Raw genomic sequence first — 19,623 nt, forward strand, 5'->3', positions numbered from 1 at the left:
ATATGTCCCATGACAGACTGAGGAGACTCTAAGGAAGATTTGCAAATATGTCCCATGACAGACTGAGGAGACTCTAAGGAAGATTTGCAAATATGTCCCATGACAAACTGAGGAGACTCTAAGGAAGATTTGCAAATATGTCCCATGAAAGACTGAGGAGACTCTAAGGAAGATTTGCAAATATGTCCCATGACAGACTGAGGAGACTCTAAGGAAGAAAAATATGCCCCATGACAAACTGAGAGAAGGAAGATTTGCAAATATGTCCCATGACAGACTGAGGAGACTCTAAGGAAGATTTGCAAATATGTCCCACGACAGACTGAGGAGACACAACTAGTGAGGGAAAGGATCTAAAACATAAATAATAATGGCAATAAGGGGAGATCTCATGTACATCTATGAAGGGTAAGCTACAGTAAGAAGAGAAATGTCACTGATCTTCTCTAAATCAAATTCCTGTCAATCAAATTCTGCAATAAAAGGAATTTAAGAAAAGGAAGGAAAAATAATAATCAATATATAATGGAAGAATAAAATGGAATGGTTTAATAGTTTCCAGACAGAAAACAAAGTATTTCTCGCGTTCATAAACGTGAATGTCTTGAAAACGTAATGAAGGAAGCTTTTGATTTACAGTTAAAAAAAATATGCTGCAAAAAGAAGCATGAGAGAGAGAGAGAGAGAGAGAGAGAGAGAGAGAGAGAGAGAGAGAGAGAGAGAGAGAAAGTTGCAGATGCAACGAAAATCCCTAGATAAAATCTAGAGAACAAAAAAGATCTCTTTGGTTATAATTTCAGCCAAGACTGGGACTTATGAGGTCATTCAGCACCTGAAAGGGAAATTGAGAGTAGAAAGGTTTGAAAGGTGTAAAAGGAGGAAAGCCTCGCTGTTGCACTGTGAAAAGTAAGACGAGAGAAAGAATATGAACGGAGGTACAGTAAAAGGAATGAAAGAGGTTGCAGCTAGGGGGCGATGGGACGCTGTAAAGAACCTTAAGTAATGCCTACAGTGCAATGCATGAGGTGCACTGACGGCACTAACCCCTACGGGGTTTTAGGGGCTGAAGGAACAAAGGACCAGTTGGGGTATAGTGAGAAAGCTAAAAATGGCTACAGGATTTTTATAAAGAAATAAAAAGGTATTTTTGTTTTTTGTTCCTTTTACAGTGTTTATTTTTTTTCACGTTTTGAAAGAAGTTCCATTTCAGAGTTCAGCAGATTCAGACAATTCATCCCATTTAATGCAGAATTTACAAAACGACCTAAGTTCCTAATGAACCCAAGAACAAAAATATGGCTGTCTACTACCTCGAATACAATTCGATACAGCAAGGGAAAGGTAGAATTTCGAAGAATTTCCGAAAAGAGGCAAGGTCCTCGGATTTCATATATTTTTCTATGAATAATGTATGTTCTACGGGACGCCGTATTCTATATTGGGGATATTTGAATCTACTCAACTCGGGATGAAATTCTTACGAGGGTTCCCCCTATACGGAGTTGACGAGAATGGAGAGACGAAGATTGAAGTTTTTTTTTTTTCAGGATTACGTACCCATTCAGGTTATACAAGCAGCAGGCGATTTTGGACAAAACTTTTTCTTGTGATAAGACTTGTCAGACGTGTGTGTGTGTGTGTGTGTGTGTGTGTGTGTGTGTGTGTGTGTGTGTGTGTGTGTGTGTGTGTGTGTGTGTGTGTGTGTGTGTGTGTGTGTATATATATATATATATATATATATATATATATATATATATATATATGTATATATATATATCAGACGTGTGTGTCTGTATATATATATATATATATATATATATATATATATATATATATATATATATATATATATATATATATATATATATATATATATATATATATATATATATATATATATATACATACATACAACAGAAGGTTATGGTTGCATGATAATTCACGGAATAGGTAAGAAAGGTACCTGGGTATGTGAGTTTGAAAAGACACTTGATTAGTCTACGGCAGTCAGGGTGAGAATGCATGGAAGATTTTCTGAGCCAACTCTCCTTTATGGAAACGAGGTGTGGATGTCCAACATGAATATATGAGAAAAAAACCTTGAGGATGTTGAGGTACGCGAATATACACGGAGGAGGTAAAATGGCTAACGCATGAGATGGATAGGTCATGTGGAAAGAATGGGCAACAACAGAATGGTGATAGTTCAGAAGTGTTAGGAGAAGGAAATAAGACCTAGCAATGGTTGGATAGATGGAAGGAAAGAGGTGTTGGAAAGGAAGGACCTTAAAATCCCAGAGGTATAAGAATGTTTATAACAATAATCTCAGAGAGTAAATGGTGTTAAATTTTATGTATTTTAAAAATGAAGCTTTTAGCCAAAGCTCAATACAGATATTGAAATATCGCCTTCGAAAATATCTTTGAAGTCTTGCTTTTGTCTGTAATTATCTAATATAAAAATTAACTGTGTAATAAATAATATTAATGTCCAAACACAAAAATGAAAATCAGCTTCTGTTCTTTTTAACTTTTAATAAATACGAGTATAACTATATCATAAAATATGGAGAACAATGCAAAGTAATCTGATTATGACAAATTATCTAATAATCCAAAAAAACGAATAAAAAATTATGATAAGGAGTTTCAGGTAAAATGAAAAAATACCAGTGAAGCAAAAGAGTTTTAGAGGAAGAAAAAGAAAAAATAAGAGGGAGAAAAAGAAGAAAGAGGAAGAAAAAGAAGAAAGAGGAAGAAGAAGAAAGAGGAAGAAAAAAGAAGAAAGAGGAAGAAGAAATGGAAGAAAGAGGAAGAAGAAGAAATGGAAGAAAGAAGAAGAAGAAGAAAGAGGAAGAAAAAGAAGAGGAAGAAAAAGAAGAAGAAGAGGAAGAAAAAGAAGAGGAAGAAGAAGAAGAAGAGGAAGAAAAAGAAGAGGAAGAAGAAAGAGGAAAAAGAAGCAGAAAGAGGAAGAAGAAGAAGAAAGAGGAAGAGAGAGCCAGCCAGGAGGGAGGAAGGCAGCGACAGGTGTTCCTGGCGCCACAGATCCCAAACCTTCAGGGACAAAAATCATCTATTTTAAAATTGTTGGGCATTTTTCGCGCCCTCAGGTGGCGATTTGTCTGTCCGTCCGCACGTCTTAAAAGCCACAGAGGCTAGAGGGCTGCAAATTGGTATGTTGGTCATCCACCCTCCAACCATCAAACATACCAAATTGTAGCCCTCTGGCCTCGGTAGTTTTTATTTTATTTAAGGTTAAAGTTACCCATGATCGTGCGTCTGGCGTCGCTATTGGTGCCAACAACACAGGCCAACCATCGTCATCGTCTGTTACGCCCCTGCACGAGTAACGTGTAAAAGAATAAAAAATGGAATCGAAAAAGAACAAATAAACCAAAATGAAATGTTGATGGCGTAAGTGCCCGAGCATATCTAACAGAGGAAATAAAAACTGGGTGAAAATAAATGTGAAATAAAAACTGAGGGAAAATAAATGGGATAAAAACAAGGAAAGATAAAATGAAAATGTTAACAATGTTCTCGGCTTCAGGTTGAACAAATAACTGAAAATAACAAAAAAAAAAAAACGAAAAAAAAATCATAAATGGTGGAAACACTACACCCAGCTAATGCTTAGAAGAAGAAGAAGAAGAAGAAGAAGAAGAAGAAGAAGAAGAAGAAGAAGAAGAAGAAGAAGAAGGGGAAAACATGAAAGTAAAATGAAACCGGAGGATAAGCCCTTCCTCTATCGCCAGAAGTGCCGACATAAGGCCCACTGAGCAGGGTGTGAACATATCGGCCATTGGCGTTCGAACGGCGACTCCGACGAAGCCTTTGAATGGTCATCCTAAGAGGATTGTCATCCAATTTGCAATGGGGACACAAAGCAAAGGCTATACTATACACAAGGAGCAATGGCGAGTACAGAAAGCTGGGGATGGAACTGAATAAGGAGAGAGAGAGAGAGAGAGAGAGAGAGAGAGAGAGAGAGAGAGTATGCAATACAAGCAGGAGTGATTCATGTAACAACAGTTCTCGGTACTCCCATCCCCACCTCCCACAGAATAAATATACAGGGACGTAAATTGTGATTATAATAAGACTCATAAACTTTTGTTATTCTGTCTGTTTGTCTCTCATGTTATTTGTTCAGTTTTCAATATATATATATATATATATATATATATATATATATATATATATATATATATATATATATATAAATCTGTGCGTTGGTCTGTCTCTCCTATTACTGTTTCAGTTTTAATAATATACTGAATAAACCTAAAGCATCTCTAGATAATTTCCCCTAGACAGCATGATCAAACTAGGAAACAGGGAAAATAAAATAAAAACAAAGCACTGAAAAAATAACGCTTCACTCTCCTGAAATATGCTATAATGAAGAACAAAAAACAAGTAAAAGCAACAGAAAAAAGGAACCTGTACCAAACCATTATAGATAACGGATAAAAGAGAGAAAACTTTTGTAGAAAAATATAAAAGGAAAAAATGTGCAGAAGAAACATTTTGCACCTGATGACAGAGCAGTCTGCTATCACTGAGGACCACAGGCTTCTGAACCAAAAGGCTCCGTATTGGTCATCTGCGGTTCAAGCGGATACTCCGAAGCCTCTGGATGGCCTCAGTACGAAGATTGCCATCATTTCGTGTGCAATGAACACAAAGCACGGGCTGGAAGTCGGGAGGAAGAGGCGAGACTGAAAAATGCATATCGAGATAATATACGCTGAGAGAAAGGGAAAAATATGAGAATTTTCAGTCCCGGGAAATCGGATGTTCAAGTTCTACTTACAGTGACAGAGAGACTCTTGAAATCTGGAAACCGCTGAGACTGGACAGCGATGCTTAGAAAATTGATAATAATTAGTAAAAAAATTCTTATAATGGAGCATTAAATCAACCTCTGCACTAGATTAAGTTGGATAAGACCAAAATATCAGTAAAATGACACCAATACGTACAATAAAACGAGCAGTTTTTAAGGCTTACTGAACAGTTGTTTTACCAAATATGCACTGTAACCATACTGAAAAATGACCTCCAAATTGGAATTTTTACGCTTAACCTTTTTTTTTTCCTTAAAAAGCGACTTACCGACGAAATTTATTTTAAATTTTATCCTTGTATCATCAACTCAATTTGTGAAGATAAATATTTCCAAAAATGAAATACATTTGGTACCATTAATTAAACATTCGGCAACATTAATTAAACATATGGTAACATTTGATTGATCAATCAAAAATCTTTAATTAAATCTGAAATTATTTTGGCATTTTACATTTCTCGACCGGGAACTATGCATTTATACTGTAGTATATTCATACAGCATAACGAGTGTATTCCATTATTTGGCATATGTTTAACCTGTAAACCATAATGCATTACTAACCATTTGCACAATGAGGGTTGAAAAAAAAATTCTAAATAGTTAATTTTGCAATGGTTTCAAGCTAAGATTACATAATGTTAAACATTATATACCACTGCAATTAATATAATTACTTCCTGAATAAGAGGGGAAGAGGAACTGGAAGAGAAAGAACAACGAACAGATCCACTGCATTCCTGGAAGGAGGTCTACTCCAGTACATCCAGGAGAATATTCAACTCGCCGCTGCGGAGTCACGGAACCTGAATGGGTTCTCGAGAGCGCCTGGAAAAAGTTATGAGATGGGAACTTGGAAAGGCGATGGCTTTCCTCCCGGTCTTGCGATGAAACAGATTGCTTTTTCGACGGCAGTAAATTCGAGCTAGTTGTTCCTGTCTACAGAATGGGAATATCATGCGCCTGCGGATTACATCCAGGGGGAATATTTAACTGTTTGCATCTGAAACAGTCGAAGGTAAGAGAACTTTTTCATGTGAAATCAAAAAGTATAGATTAGCTCATCTGCGTCAGCGTAATCCCATGCATCATTCAGGTTCCTAGAGAAGTAATGCGAATATTTTTTAGGAAGATTCAAGGAGATGGTACCACTGTCTTAGATTGCACCCAGTTTGAAACTAATATCATGACGATGGCAGCGGAGGGATTGGGTTGAATTATTCCTAGCTAAGTAATTATAAATAGATTAACATACGAGTTTAACTAACAGCCGAAAGGACAAATGCAATGCCTGGATGCATTTGATTGAAGAGGCCTTATGGGATCGGTAACTGACACTGTCTAAAGGCAGAGTCAGGGACGTTCTGAATAAAAGAAAAAGACTATGGAGAAGAAGTTTCAACAGACTGAAACAGGTCATCCAGAAACTTACATCCACGTATGATACCTGTCGCACGCAGCGCAAGAGTCATTCACCGAAAAAGGTGGAATGAGAGCATAATGATTAAACTGTCGACCCTCAATGGAGCTGATAAGTCCAACATAAATTTTTATGACCCAGTTCTGTGACGGATGCTCATGCATAACATTATCTATTATAATGTTGACATGGAAAGGAGACATATCTTTGATATGAGGTAATCTATCATTAGCTCAATGGAACGTAATAAGCATAAAACAGTTTTGACATTTTCAGTGACGAAATCCAAAGTAAAGAAAAACGTAACTGTCAAGAGAAACACAGGCGGTATCTATGGAATGGTCTCATAATAAAACAAGTAAAAAAGTGCTCCGAAGTTTCTTCGGCTGCAATCGAGTTTTCCGTACAGTCGCTACAGCGTAGAATCAAGGCCACCGAAAACAGATCTATCTTTCGATAGTCTCGGTATAATGCTGTATGAACCGCGGCTCATGAAACTTTAACCACGACCCGGTGGTGGCCTATCCTATATCGTTGCCAGAAGTACGATTATGGCTAACTTTAACCTTACATAAAAGAACAACTACTGAGGTTAGAGGGCTGAAATTTGGTATGTTTGATGACTGGAGGGTGGATGATCAACATACCAATTTGCAGTCCTATAGTCCAGTAGTTTTTAAGATCTGAGAGCGGACACAAAAAGCGCGGACAGAATAAAGTGCGGACGGACAGACAAAGCCGGCACAATATATTTTTTTATACAGAAAACTAAAATAGCCGGCTTAAAAGATTTGTTAACTGTACTGCAGTTTAACTGTACCGTAGTTCATTCTTGTTTGTAAAAAAAAAAAAAAAAAAACAATATTGAGTTATTTTTACGGCCATGTTTTCACCTATCAAAATATGGGAAGCTTTAAAACTCGGAGAGCCATTTCAACTTTCACTAAGAGTAAATTGCTATGCAGGCAGTTACTAAACCATTCCAAGGGATATTTCTGGTCTCCATTTTAAGAGAAATTATTAAATAAAGTCTAGTTATGCTATAAAGCCGATTTTGAGCAAAATGTTACTTCGTGATGATAAGAGTCTAGATAACTGAAAGAGAAAAAAGAAAGAGTGAAAAAAAAATAATTCAGGAAATTATTTATCTGTCTTGTATTTATATGTCCTAAAATGGAATTGGAACCATCCCTAAGGAGTCTTGGCTTTGGAAGAATTTTATGCAACAATAATAAAGCAAATATCCCACGACATATTATTTCATTCGTAAATTTTGAAAACAGGACAGTTCGGAATATATTACAAAAAATGCAAAAAATACCTCGGAAAAAATGTTTAGCCTTCGACGTAATAAATTTTTCCTCATTTAATATCATGTTGCTGTGCAAATACTGTCCTTTGGTAGACCGCATGTGTAAGTGGGAACATGGAGAAGATAAGTGATGGAAGAAAAGTCTGGATATTTACGGCGAAAATGTACATGAAAGATAACGAGCAGTTCACCTAAAATATCAGCCGTGAAAATAAACCTAACAGACTGGTAAATATCAAGTTCTACCTTTATTTAAAGAGAATATTTTGTCGTAAATATCAAATGAAAAATTCAACTTAATGAAGAATTACATAACATATATTACATAATGTTCATAACAATCCCATGCAAATATACCTAATATTTTCTCGGCAGAAAATATAAAACACATTATCCTGAGTATTAAACAAGTAAAAATTGCGCCGAAGTTTCTTCGGCGCAGTCGAGTTTTCTGTACAGCGTATAATCGAGGCTACGGTGGTCTCGTTATAATGCTGTATGCGCCAACGGCCCATGAAACTTTACCCTCGGCCCGGTAGTTGCCTGTCCTATATCGTTGCCAGAAGCACGATTATGGATAACTTTAACCTTGAAATGGATAACTTTAACCTTGAAATAAAAACTACTGAGGCTAGAGGGCTGCAATTTGGTATGTTTGATGATTGGCGTGTGGATGATCAACATACCAATTTGCAGCCCTCCAGCCTCAGTAGTTTTGAAGATCTGGCGGCGGACAGAAAAAGTGCGGACGGATAGACAAAGCCGGCACAATAATTTTCTTTTACAGAAAAATAAAAGGGGGAAAATAAATCAAGACGTCCATTTAATCTACCCGGCGGGTGAAAAGACACCTAATTAGGATAATGTAGTTCTTCTTCAAGATATATCCATTAATATTTTCCCAAAATTTGAGATCGACAGCCCGCGGCCACTCTCAGCTCCCCATGTGAAAAATAATAACCTTTCCCTTCGTTGGCTCAATATTTCTGTTAAACTTTCAAACTTTCACTCTTCATTATTATTATTATTATTTTTTTTTTTTTTGGGGGGTGGAGTCTATCTCAGTCATCCTATTCGACTGGGTGGTATTTATAGTGTGGGGGTTTCAGGTTGCATCCTGCCTCCTTAGGAGTCCATCACTTCTCTTGCTGTGTGCGCTGTTTCTAGTAGCACACTCTTCTGCATGAGCCCTGGGGCTACTTCGGCATCTAGTTTTTCCAGATTCCTTCCCAGGGATCTTGGGGTCGTGCTTAGTGTTCCTATGATTATGGGTACAATTTCCACTGGCATATTCCATATCCTTCTTCTTCTTCTTCTTCTTCTTCTTCTTCTTCTTCTTCTTCTTCCGACTTGTCGACACGCTCTCTGGCGGTCATCTACCGAGTTACAAAAAACGAATGCCACTTTGCCTCCGACACGGACTCAAAGTAATAACAATAATCTTAAAGGAATGAAAAAGTCATTAAGGTAAATAACGACCATTTCGGTCCCAATTACTCATTAGCAAGATTATCATAAGGGTGGAAATTTATTTGGTTATTAAAAGGCATTACGGCAATTTTTGTGGAATCTTGCGAGTTCTATAATTATTTTAACCACATAGGCCTCGGCTTTAATGGTTGCATAAGTAATTTATAGCCTGGCAGTTTTCAGGCGTCTCGTTTTATATCTGTTAAAGGACCAGAGGATGAGTAGAAGGCGCTAAAATATGGAGAAATATAGAAAAAATAGCCGTAATCATAATACAGTTCCTATAATGTCGAAAAATTAATGGAAGGGAAGAGGGTAAACTCAGAAAGAGAGATTAAGGAGAGCAGAAATGAATATCAGAAAATGAGACTGTGGCGTAAGGTAATAAGTCAACGGCTTTCAAAATACTGCCTTGCTTCCCTAGTTGGCTTAATGTTAGCCCGCATTCTGTGTGCTCGTCAGATATAGGATTCGGTTAAAAAGACTCCTGTGTTTCCCTTCTAATGTGGTAAATCTCCATTAACAAAGATCATTAGTTACATACTCAATCAGTATTCAAATCGATACAATACAGCATTTATTTAAAGTACGGTCATCTCTAAAAGCACGGACCCACATGTATGCACGAGTTGGAATTGGACAGAAGCAAATATCCGTCACCTTGCCTCGGTTAGGTTCGCATTCTCTGCGGATGTTTTAGAGGAGCCAGCAGGTAGCCGGGAATGTCACATCATGATGTAACTCACGGATGCACAAATTGAATGGGGATGTCCAACCCCCGCCCCCCTAAAAAGTTTTTTGGATAACCTTTCATACAAAATTTTCTTTTCCTTGAAATTTCTTGCGATGATGGCGGTCTGACAGCCACTGTCATATTTGTACATGTTCATATTACGTCTCTCTCTCTCTCTCTCTGCGCTATCGCAAGTAGGGTACCATTTGATCAAGGACATATACCATCACTATGTCACTGATCTGTAGATGATGACATTAACAAGTTTTAGCAAGGTTAATCACCTTTATCTAACACAACTGGGATTTTTACTTTATACATATTCCGGCCGGAGATGACAGCACGTTGTTCGATTACTTATCTCTAATATTAAAGCATTATAATTTTCCCCACGCTCAGAAAATCCTCTATAAGATTCGTCTGCATACTATTACCGACGATTGTTTAATAAATGCGCCAGGAATGGCATACGTTATTGCAATAATTCAATGTATAAATGTACACATTTGTAAAAAAAAACATAAATAGACAGCCAATTATTAATACAAATCTATTCAGAATAAAATGAAATATTACTGGTAGTAATGACAAACCAAGTGACCTAGATTTAAGCAACTGACCTTACGATGTGTTATTAAAGTTTTGTGCATTATTCCACATCTTACACTATAAACAAGTTAATAACTATTATGTGGAGTAATTTTATAGGTCATCAATAGTTCACGCTGCATATTTGCAGGCATTTAGCAGCAGCCTAGAGAGGTCAAGTTTTAAAGAGATTGAAACTCAGGATCTAGTCCAATTCTAAATCTAAAATTCAAATATATAATACTGATGGGTTAAGCTATATCGATATGCTAAATAGGCAATATTTTCTAGTAAAAATTATAACGATGAGGTTTAGGTGTTTATTGTTGATTATACTTTTCAGATATGCTGTATATTTACGCTTTCTTATTTGTTAAGACTTTATGAAGAAGATTAAAGAGGAATAAAGTGCGTATAACACCAGAAAAATTTAATTTTTCAAAATAATGTGGACAGCCTTGGAAAATGACGAAAGTGTATAATATAACGGTCAGCCATATGAATGAATGACGCATGAATATTTTCCTAAAATTACGTATATTATAGCTATATATTGCAGTGGGAGTCAAGATTATTTGCATAGGAATGACAATCTCAAACTGGCACCAAGTCCTTGCAGTGTGAAGGTCGGCAAACTTCAACTTTTATAAAAACTTCTTTAGAAATTACAGCTTCCTGTGGCTATGTCTTCTCAAGGGCACAACAGTTGAACTATTTATCAAGATTTTCCAAGGCTATTAATGATATTTTAATATCAGAACATATGTCACGACTTAGAATCTTTCACAAAGACATATTTCACCAATTATCGGTTTGCCTCAACTATACAACTCTTAGTCCCGGACGATTTATTTCAGTCTATGCACTTTAGCTCATTGTCTAATATTTAGTGACTTATTTCAGCATCTGGACTTTATTTCTGTTGTTTAAGAACATTATTAACTCTAGTAACCTCCATTCGGCAGGCTTAACACAAGAGCAGAATTTCAAATAAAAGCTATAAGCAAGAAGACAGCCGCACAGTTTATATTCCCAAAGAGTCATCTCGGCTTCTTACTCTCCTTTGCAGATTATCAAGCAGTACAGAACTTCAGGACGGGAAACAAAACAGCCTTGTAGCTGGTTGACATAACAGCTGACGCTGCACCAAATTACTCTGGTCTTTGCCGGGCCTAAGTCATTGGTAGGGTTGGCATCACAGAAGGACCTACTTTTCAGGGGTTCTTTGTCATCCCAGATTGTCCTCATGGTCAAAGTCAGGTCAAGGAGATGAATATTATATTTATATATATATATATATATATATATATATATATATATATATATATATATATATATATATATATATATATATATATATATATATATATATATATATACGTACATACATACATACATATTATGCGCATATGTGTGTGTAAACTGCAGACAAGCTAGAAATATTTGCAAACGACTTTAGTTCATTGCCATAAAAGTCAAACATTGATGTCAATGACTTCGTTAATTTAGATTTAAGTGTTGTTAACTTGGGAAATCTGGCTGGAGATGGGGAAATAAGACATCTAATAGAAAATAACGAAACAAAGGTGACAGATTCTGTCTCTGATGTTCAAATTTTTTAGGCAATGTTTCTGGGACAATGGAAACTGATTATTGTCACATGAATGACAGTCCAAAACAAAACGACCATCAAGCCATTGGAACTAAAACAAAATTTATTTCTTTTATAACCGAGAACAGATATTATTTTTATGGAAACCTTCCAGTCTAAATCTACACCATTTCAATTACATTTTCCGATAATGTTTAGGCAAGAGAAAAACTAACATACAGTGATATTACTTTTTTGAGAACCATAACAAGGCATATTTTTCCAGAGAAAATTTGCATAAGATATCAACCAAAGCTCCTCACGAGAGAATGCAGGTGAAATATATAAGTCCTATTAAATCAGTTTCCTAAGGAATTAATTACACTGAGTGATGAATTCGTAAAGCTTAATAACACCTTTCCAAGTAGTAATCAGGGCTCAACTACTACTTGTGCAGAGTACGCGTTCATCTGAATATGAGCAGCAATTAAAGAGATAGAGAGGATAAAGTTGTATACTACTAAGTGAGGCTAGAAAAAGGCTACAAGAAGTGCAGTCAACCACAAGAAAAGCAAAGATAAACAAATGTATTCAAGTCCACAGGGCCAGAAAAAAAAGGTCGTTGTTCATCGAACAGATGGCAGCGGAATATTAAATTTCCTCACGTGTCTATGACGAGATCATTGTGTTTTAGACAGGTCGAAAATCTGTCAATTATCTTTCAACTTAATCTATTAAGGTGATGAAAATGGGAGCCACTTGCCATCAAATTTAAAAAATACACAGCGTTGAGAAGGATATATGTTTTGACGTTGTCAAAACAGGATAGGGCTGTCTAAAAAAATAAAACGACAGCCACTGCTACCTTTAATCAATTAATATCTGAATCTAGGATGAGTACCTTTGCAAAAAACTTACAGCTGTTCATCAGTAGTGTATTCATCCATCCCACATGGATAGTAATCACAGGATACCTTGCAACCACTCTTACATAAACATCGTGTGTTCCCCCCTCTGACAATCAAGTTCATTTAAAGAGTTTATGATCTCGCCCTATCTTCCTTCCCATACAAGCATACGCAGCACCCAGACACGTATATCTATTTCTATCTATCTATCTATCAAACTATCTATCTATATATATATTATATGTGTATATATATTTTACCCCGATAGACACTGGTACACATTTATGGGTAGGCGGATGGACAGTGGGCAGTAGACCGTGAGCAACCCATAGACATACGGTAAGAAGTGCGCAAGACTCACTGCTTTACTGTGGCTGCTGTTTCAGCAGTAAAAACAGCAAAGGAAACTGGAATTTTACCAATAACTGACTCCTAATCACATACTGGATACGAACGTATTCTCAGACTAACTTTTGGTATATTTAGATAAACATTTAACGACTTGTATCCATCGAGATCTCAATGCCAATCATTTTATTCAAAGGCTTCCTATTGAAATCTAGTTGGTAATCTTGAGAGGACCTCGAAGATGATGGCATGACTGAGTGCTCTTTGTTTAACGATGCTTTAGAGTGTTTCAACCCCCGGCCCCCCGCCCCCCCTTTTTTTTTTTGCTCTATTTACTATTCTCTTCTAAAACAGAGACTTGAACAATGTGATTCGTTTTCTATTCCTCCTTCCAATGTTGCTAAAGGAAGATTAACTTTAGACAATGTAACTCGATGGTAAAATACCTTCACTGACAGCTGAACAAAATCATCCAACTATGTTTTCTTACCGAGGTCCTGTATCGCTTTCAGAAGTTTGGGTAATGAAAGCTTCAAATGAAAGTATTGCGGAATAAATGTGTACAACTATCAAAACAACCTTAATTGGGCAATTTTTTTTTACCAACTGCTATTAACAAGGAACATGAATATTAGGTTTTTCTGATGCAAATTTCACAAGACTCGATCAAACTTCTTCGAAATACATGAACGTATCGAGAGTTCATTCAAGTCTGGATTCGTGATGGATACCAGAAGAGGAATCGTGTTTTCCGGAAACGAATATATTAAAAACACAGAAATCATCTTTACAGAAAACTAAACAGACAAATGATTGTCAAATCCTCGTAAGACTGAGGTAAAGAGAAATAATACTCAATACTCGATCTTTTTAGTACATAATACGTGATAAGAATATTGAAAATCTGTCAGGAAAATAATGTTTCACTACTGTTTACATTAGCAAGATCAGACGTACACCAGAAATAGTCAGACGAGAAAGATTCAACTTCGTGCACTGCCTGAGATCCAGCTTTAATGCCCAGCGGGGCATTAAAGCTGTGGGGCATGCACTGAAACTTCTGCGTTTTCTTTGCTAATATAAAGTCAGAACAGCAAAACGAAAAGACAGCGACAATAGCCATGGGGAATGATATCTTAATTAAGATTTGCAGACAAACTTCCAAAATGTTTCAGACATCTGAAGTGATTATTTTTCTTGACGTACGGGAATATTTCAAAGGGACACTCATTAAAAAAAATTTACAATATTCCAAACATGTTCAAAACGTGAAGGATCTAATTGGTCTCGTTCCTAGAATTATTAAATAAATAAGAACGCATATAACCAAGCGTTTTTATGTCTTGGAAGTCAAACATTATTTAAAAAAATATTTGAAACCGAATATTTTTCCTTTGAAATCTGAGATATAGTGATTCAATCAGTCGTTATATGTACGAAGAAATAATGGAACATTTGAAACTTATAACTTGATTCAGTGTTGTGTTATGTTTGACCAAAAAATGACCATGATGTGAGAAATTAGTGTCATGATTTCAGAAATGATCTTCACCGATTTGTACCGATTTTTTTTTCAGTGCTGAAGGAAAAACATCTTCTAAGTATAGATATAACAATGATACACATGTATTTTACACTCACTATGTACACATGTACTATGTGTATTCAGACAACGAAGAAACCAGAGCTTAATGAACAAAAAGTCCTTTTCCACTACACAAAGGAAATCTACAAATAAATAAATCAAACCGAAGGCTCTCTCTCTCTCTCTCTCTCTCTCTCTCTCTCTCTCTCTCTCTCTCTCTCTCTCTCTCTCTCTCTCTCCTCTGGAGGCTCCATTATGATCCAACGGATGGGCTCCATTATGCGGATCACAGAACATGAGAGAATTAATCCTCTTCATTGATTGGTTGCAACAGCTGTCACCTTACGGAAGAAGATAACTGATGGTCAGGGGCAGACTGTCTTTTCATTTCCCTGCTCATCTGTCTGTTGCAGAGGGCTGTTACGTCCCTCTGTCAACAGCTTTGTTCCATGATATATATATATATATATATATATATATTATATATATATATATATATATATATATATATATATATATATATATATATATATATATATATATACATATATATGTATATATATATATATATATATATATATATATATATATATATATATATATATTCATACCTATAACTGCAAGTTGATACACAGAAAAATTATCATACACATTACATACACACACTCCTAACACACACATACACACACATCTATACACGGTATACACATACAGGTATATGCGTAAATCCTCTCCCTTAACCAAAACCGCCTGACGCGCACTGAAGATTAATGGGTTACCGGAGAAATTTAATTATAAAGAGAAGTGTACCGAAAATAGCCCTACGACGGGCCTCCTAAATATTGAAGGAGGACCCTCTAGACGACGAGCAGCGACGAGACAAATGAAGCTTAATGAAGGCAAGGTGATGAATGATGAAGCAGCCGAAGAGATGGTGGTCGCTATTGAGGAGGAGATCGATGAATAATGAAGAGTCAGGTTTTATCTCTTTTTTTTCTGAGTTTTTTTTTTTTTTCGGGAGAAGAAATGGAAGGATACATCAATGAGTATGTTTGGATTATTAGATATTAAGGTTTCAACTTGTTTGAAATGAGAAATCTTTAAAGCAGTTTTCCTTCAATGACAGTACGGCGCAACTCCATGCCTCTTTGGCTTTCCAGAATCTTTTTTGGCTTATAAATACATCATAAATATCTGCCCGAATTAAGCGTTCGCGTTTTAACTGACAAGTCCAGTAAATCGCTTAATTAATGTCAAACTAAGTAAGAAGGTTAAAACAAAAATTGTACAGGAAGAACACGGGAAGATTCAATTACTGTATCGGTTGGAATTTGGATTTTCATATACACTATAAAATATAATCATCCCACGAATAAGAGAATCGATATTACTACCCAGTAAAATCTCTTGTTTCTGCGGGCATATCGAAAAAACTATTTCAGTATATTTACAATTGTCAATTATTTATTACCTTTAAAATTATGTCATTATGGAGACCTTTTCTGCCTTAATGAGATGTAATAATTTTCATGGCTGGTCACGTTGTAATGTTAGTATGCCTTGGAATATATTTATTCCTGAAAGTATAATAGTAAAATTGAGCCTTTTGCCAAGACTTTATATAAACAGAGAATGACATACATGAATGAAACCACATCACGCTCGTTTTAGGATTTAGTACTATTACTGATCTGATGCTACCTATTAGAATAAAAAAAAGTAGCAAAAACAGCAGCAATAATAATAATAATAATAATAATAATAATAATAATAGTGAATACAAACAGCAAGGTATAACAAACGCTTATAAAGGAAAAACCTTGAATTTATATTAAAAATACCAGCCACAACCAAAACTAAACGAAAAAAAACATCCATTCAAATAGTATTTTTAGAACAAGGTCCATTAGCCTGGCAAAAGGCCAGGCTTTTAAGTACTAAAAAGTGATTATATTTGATATGTAGCTGCGACCAACAATCAATCTTTGCTTTTAAACAGCACACGCTTTATATTAGGGGCTTCTGAATTTATTTTTACAGACAAGAAACCCTTACTTAAATATTCGATATTAATTTCTTAACCACTTTATGAAATTGGAATCCTTTTCTATCTCAAAACACAATTTATACGAAAGACGTTCTTTATTACTCTGATACAAAATGATCGTAAAAAATAAATAGGAAATTAAATTTGGGGTAATTTTAATGGAAAATTTTAAGAGCTTTTCCGTCTCTTTTTAATTGGAATTTAATTTCAGGTTCATTGAAAAATTTTCATGAATTAATTTTATATTTTTTGGTTATCATAAACATGAAAATTTTTATTAATTTATTATTATTATTATTATTATTATTATTATTATTATTATTATTATTATTATTATTATTATTTATTGCCTATTTAAAATTTTATACTAGCTATATAGTTTAGATACCACACAGCCTTTAAGGTTATAGTATATGTAATATTGCAAAGTCTTGCTGAAAATTATGATTCCAGTCAAGTAGGTACTAATCTGAGTGTAAAGTAAAAGAGTAAGATATATGAAGCATCTATGAATTAAATTATTTCACTAACTAAAAAAAATGATCCTAATACTATTAATAACACGACTTCTGAGAATAATATTTCATATTACTAATGATCCTCATACTATTAATAATACGACTTCTGAAAATAATATTTCATATTACTGCTGGTTCTACTAATACTGTTAATACTAAAATAGTAACACTAATAATGAAATAACAAAATCGAAAATATCAATGACATTAAAATAATAATAATAATAATAATAATGATAATTAATGAGGCCGTTACAGTGGCGACAATTGAAGCACAAACACTACTGTCAAAGCTCATAATATTCATCATAAATATCGACGCAATACTATAACTGTGTATGATGTGCACACATTTTCATGGTACGGTAAAATGGTCATTGACCCGCCAGACTGGGATCCAGATTTATATTAACGATATGTGGAAAACGAAGGAAAGAAAGAAAAAAGAAGGAAATAAAGAATGAAAAATAGATGAATGTGCAGATACTAGTAGAATAATTACAAACACAAATGCCAGTCATAATTTATTTAATTTTTCAAAATGCATTAATAAAATTCAACCTTGAAAGAGAAGAAAAATTACAAACATAGATTCTACCCTGACAAGTTTCCAATTATTGTTAAGAACAGATATTTATTCTATTAAAATAATATTATGAGAGATCAACCTTAAGGGTAGAGTTACAATAATGGTTAAGCTTTACAGTCGAATTTATCATTCAAGTAACACGAAGATTGACATCGAGTGAAATTCAACTCCTGAACTGATATTCGTCCCACCATTCATTCCAAATTTAGTTTAAAAACAAGGACTTTCCATTACAGTTTATTGTTTCTCCTCAATTATTTACAACCAGGAGACACTTAAATAACCCATTTCGTCTAAGTGGGGCGTCTAGAAGAAGGCAGCTTAAAAATAAAAAGCTTGCCAACAATTGGTTTAGAAGAAGCAGAAGAGTACTCTGAATACGCGAGGCCCATCTGACGCAGAACGACCAAAGCGGACCCGATGATGTTGCACCGATACAACCCATATCTGGAATCTCTCCCCAATGGAAAAATGCTCCGCTCATAATTGAAATCCCCGGTTCATTTACTCTACGGCACAACAATCGGCTTTTAAACGCATCGTCAACTGGGAAACGGTATCCAAAAGCGTTTTCATCCGGCAGTTAATAGCCTTCAATAACTGTTTCAATCAAGATATTTATCCGTTTCGAAAGGAAATCATTTTTACAAATGTTCCTTCACACATTTTTGCGCAAGTACTTTCATACGTCGATGTCGGCTGTCACAAATATGCTTTATTGTGAACCTCAATAATTGTATTATTTCATGCTTTTTCAATTAACTGTTCTCAAGTATATATTCGTTAAAACACAAAGGAAGTTGCACTGAGAAGGCATTCTGATCTGCATCTGTCCATAGTCGTTCAAGAGAACTTACGAACTTCGTAACAGGGAAACATTAAAGATAATCTTGATTCAGTGCCCCACAGCGCGCCTCCTAAGTCATGGACTTTAAATTGTTTTAGTGATACTTTAAGAACCGCAGTTTCTCTGAACTTCGTAACTTATAAAGTCCATCCATACGGGGTATTATGTAACGGTTTTGTGATAACCCAGCTGCTGACAAGTCATCATCCCACAATTTATTTAAGGGAGGTTTCCTTAGGTCTAAAGTGTTCGGGAACTTCAGGTTTGGGAGGACGGGGATTCCATCGGAGCTCGTTTTACTACTATTCTACAATGCGTTATGGCATTATTATTAGATGTTTACTTTTTCCATTTTGCTTTAATTTTCGTGAAACTCGGTCCACGCATTTTTGTGAGATAGCTTTAGCTTTCAGGTCTTGAATTTTGTTGCATACTGTAAAAAGGAAACCTGAAAAATAAAGCAAAAATAAAAAAAAATGTTCCCCCCGTTAAACACTTTATTTAGTGTAATGTCTTTTTGCAGCAAAACTTTTATGTGCAAAGAATATTTTGTATCCTCTATCCGTGAATAATTTAGAGCAAAATATTCCTCCTACACTAGAGAGGGAGACATTTGCATAAAAACTGTGCCAATTACAAGCCAAAAATAATTTTAAAGCTAACAAACCCAGGTTTCATTATGTATTTTTCTTTTCCACTTTGAAGAGAAATAAATCTGAAGGCTGATGACAATCTTCCACAGAGAAGTAAGACACCGCAGAGTTTCTTCCCAAGGATAAAATTCGGTACGAACAATGAGGATTTCAAAGAACATT

At 35.3% G+C, this 19,623-nt stretch overlaps 1 protein-coding gene across 1 annotated transcript in view; it reads right to left on the reverse strand.

Moving 5' to 3' along the window:
• Nucleotides 1-19,623, reverse strand: part of LOC136826021 (uncharacterized 29.1 kDa protein in cryB1 5'region-like) — a 76,357-nt gene that overhangs the window by 493 nt on the left and 56,241 nt on the right. Inside the window, exon 4 of the mRNA XM_067082880.1 lies at nt 1-208. This exon is cut by the window's left edge and continues 493 nt beyond it. Within this exon, the coding sequence (XP_066938981.1) occupies nt 1-208 (208 nt within the window). The remainder of the gene's footprint in view (nt 209-19,623) is intronic.

This window comes from Macrobrachium rosenbergii, chromosome 40, assembly GCF_040412425.1.
Source record: "Macrobrachium rosenbergii isolate ZJJX-2024 chromosome 40, ASM4041242v1, whole genome shotgun sequence".
Taxonomy (NCBI): domain Eukaryota; kingdom Metazoa; phylum Arthropoda; class Malacostraca; order Decapoda; family Palaemonidae; genus Macrobrachium; species Macrobrachium rosenbergii.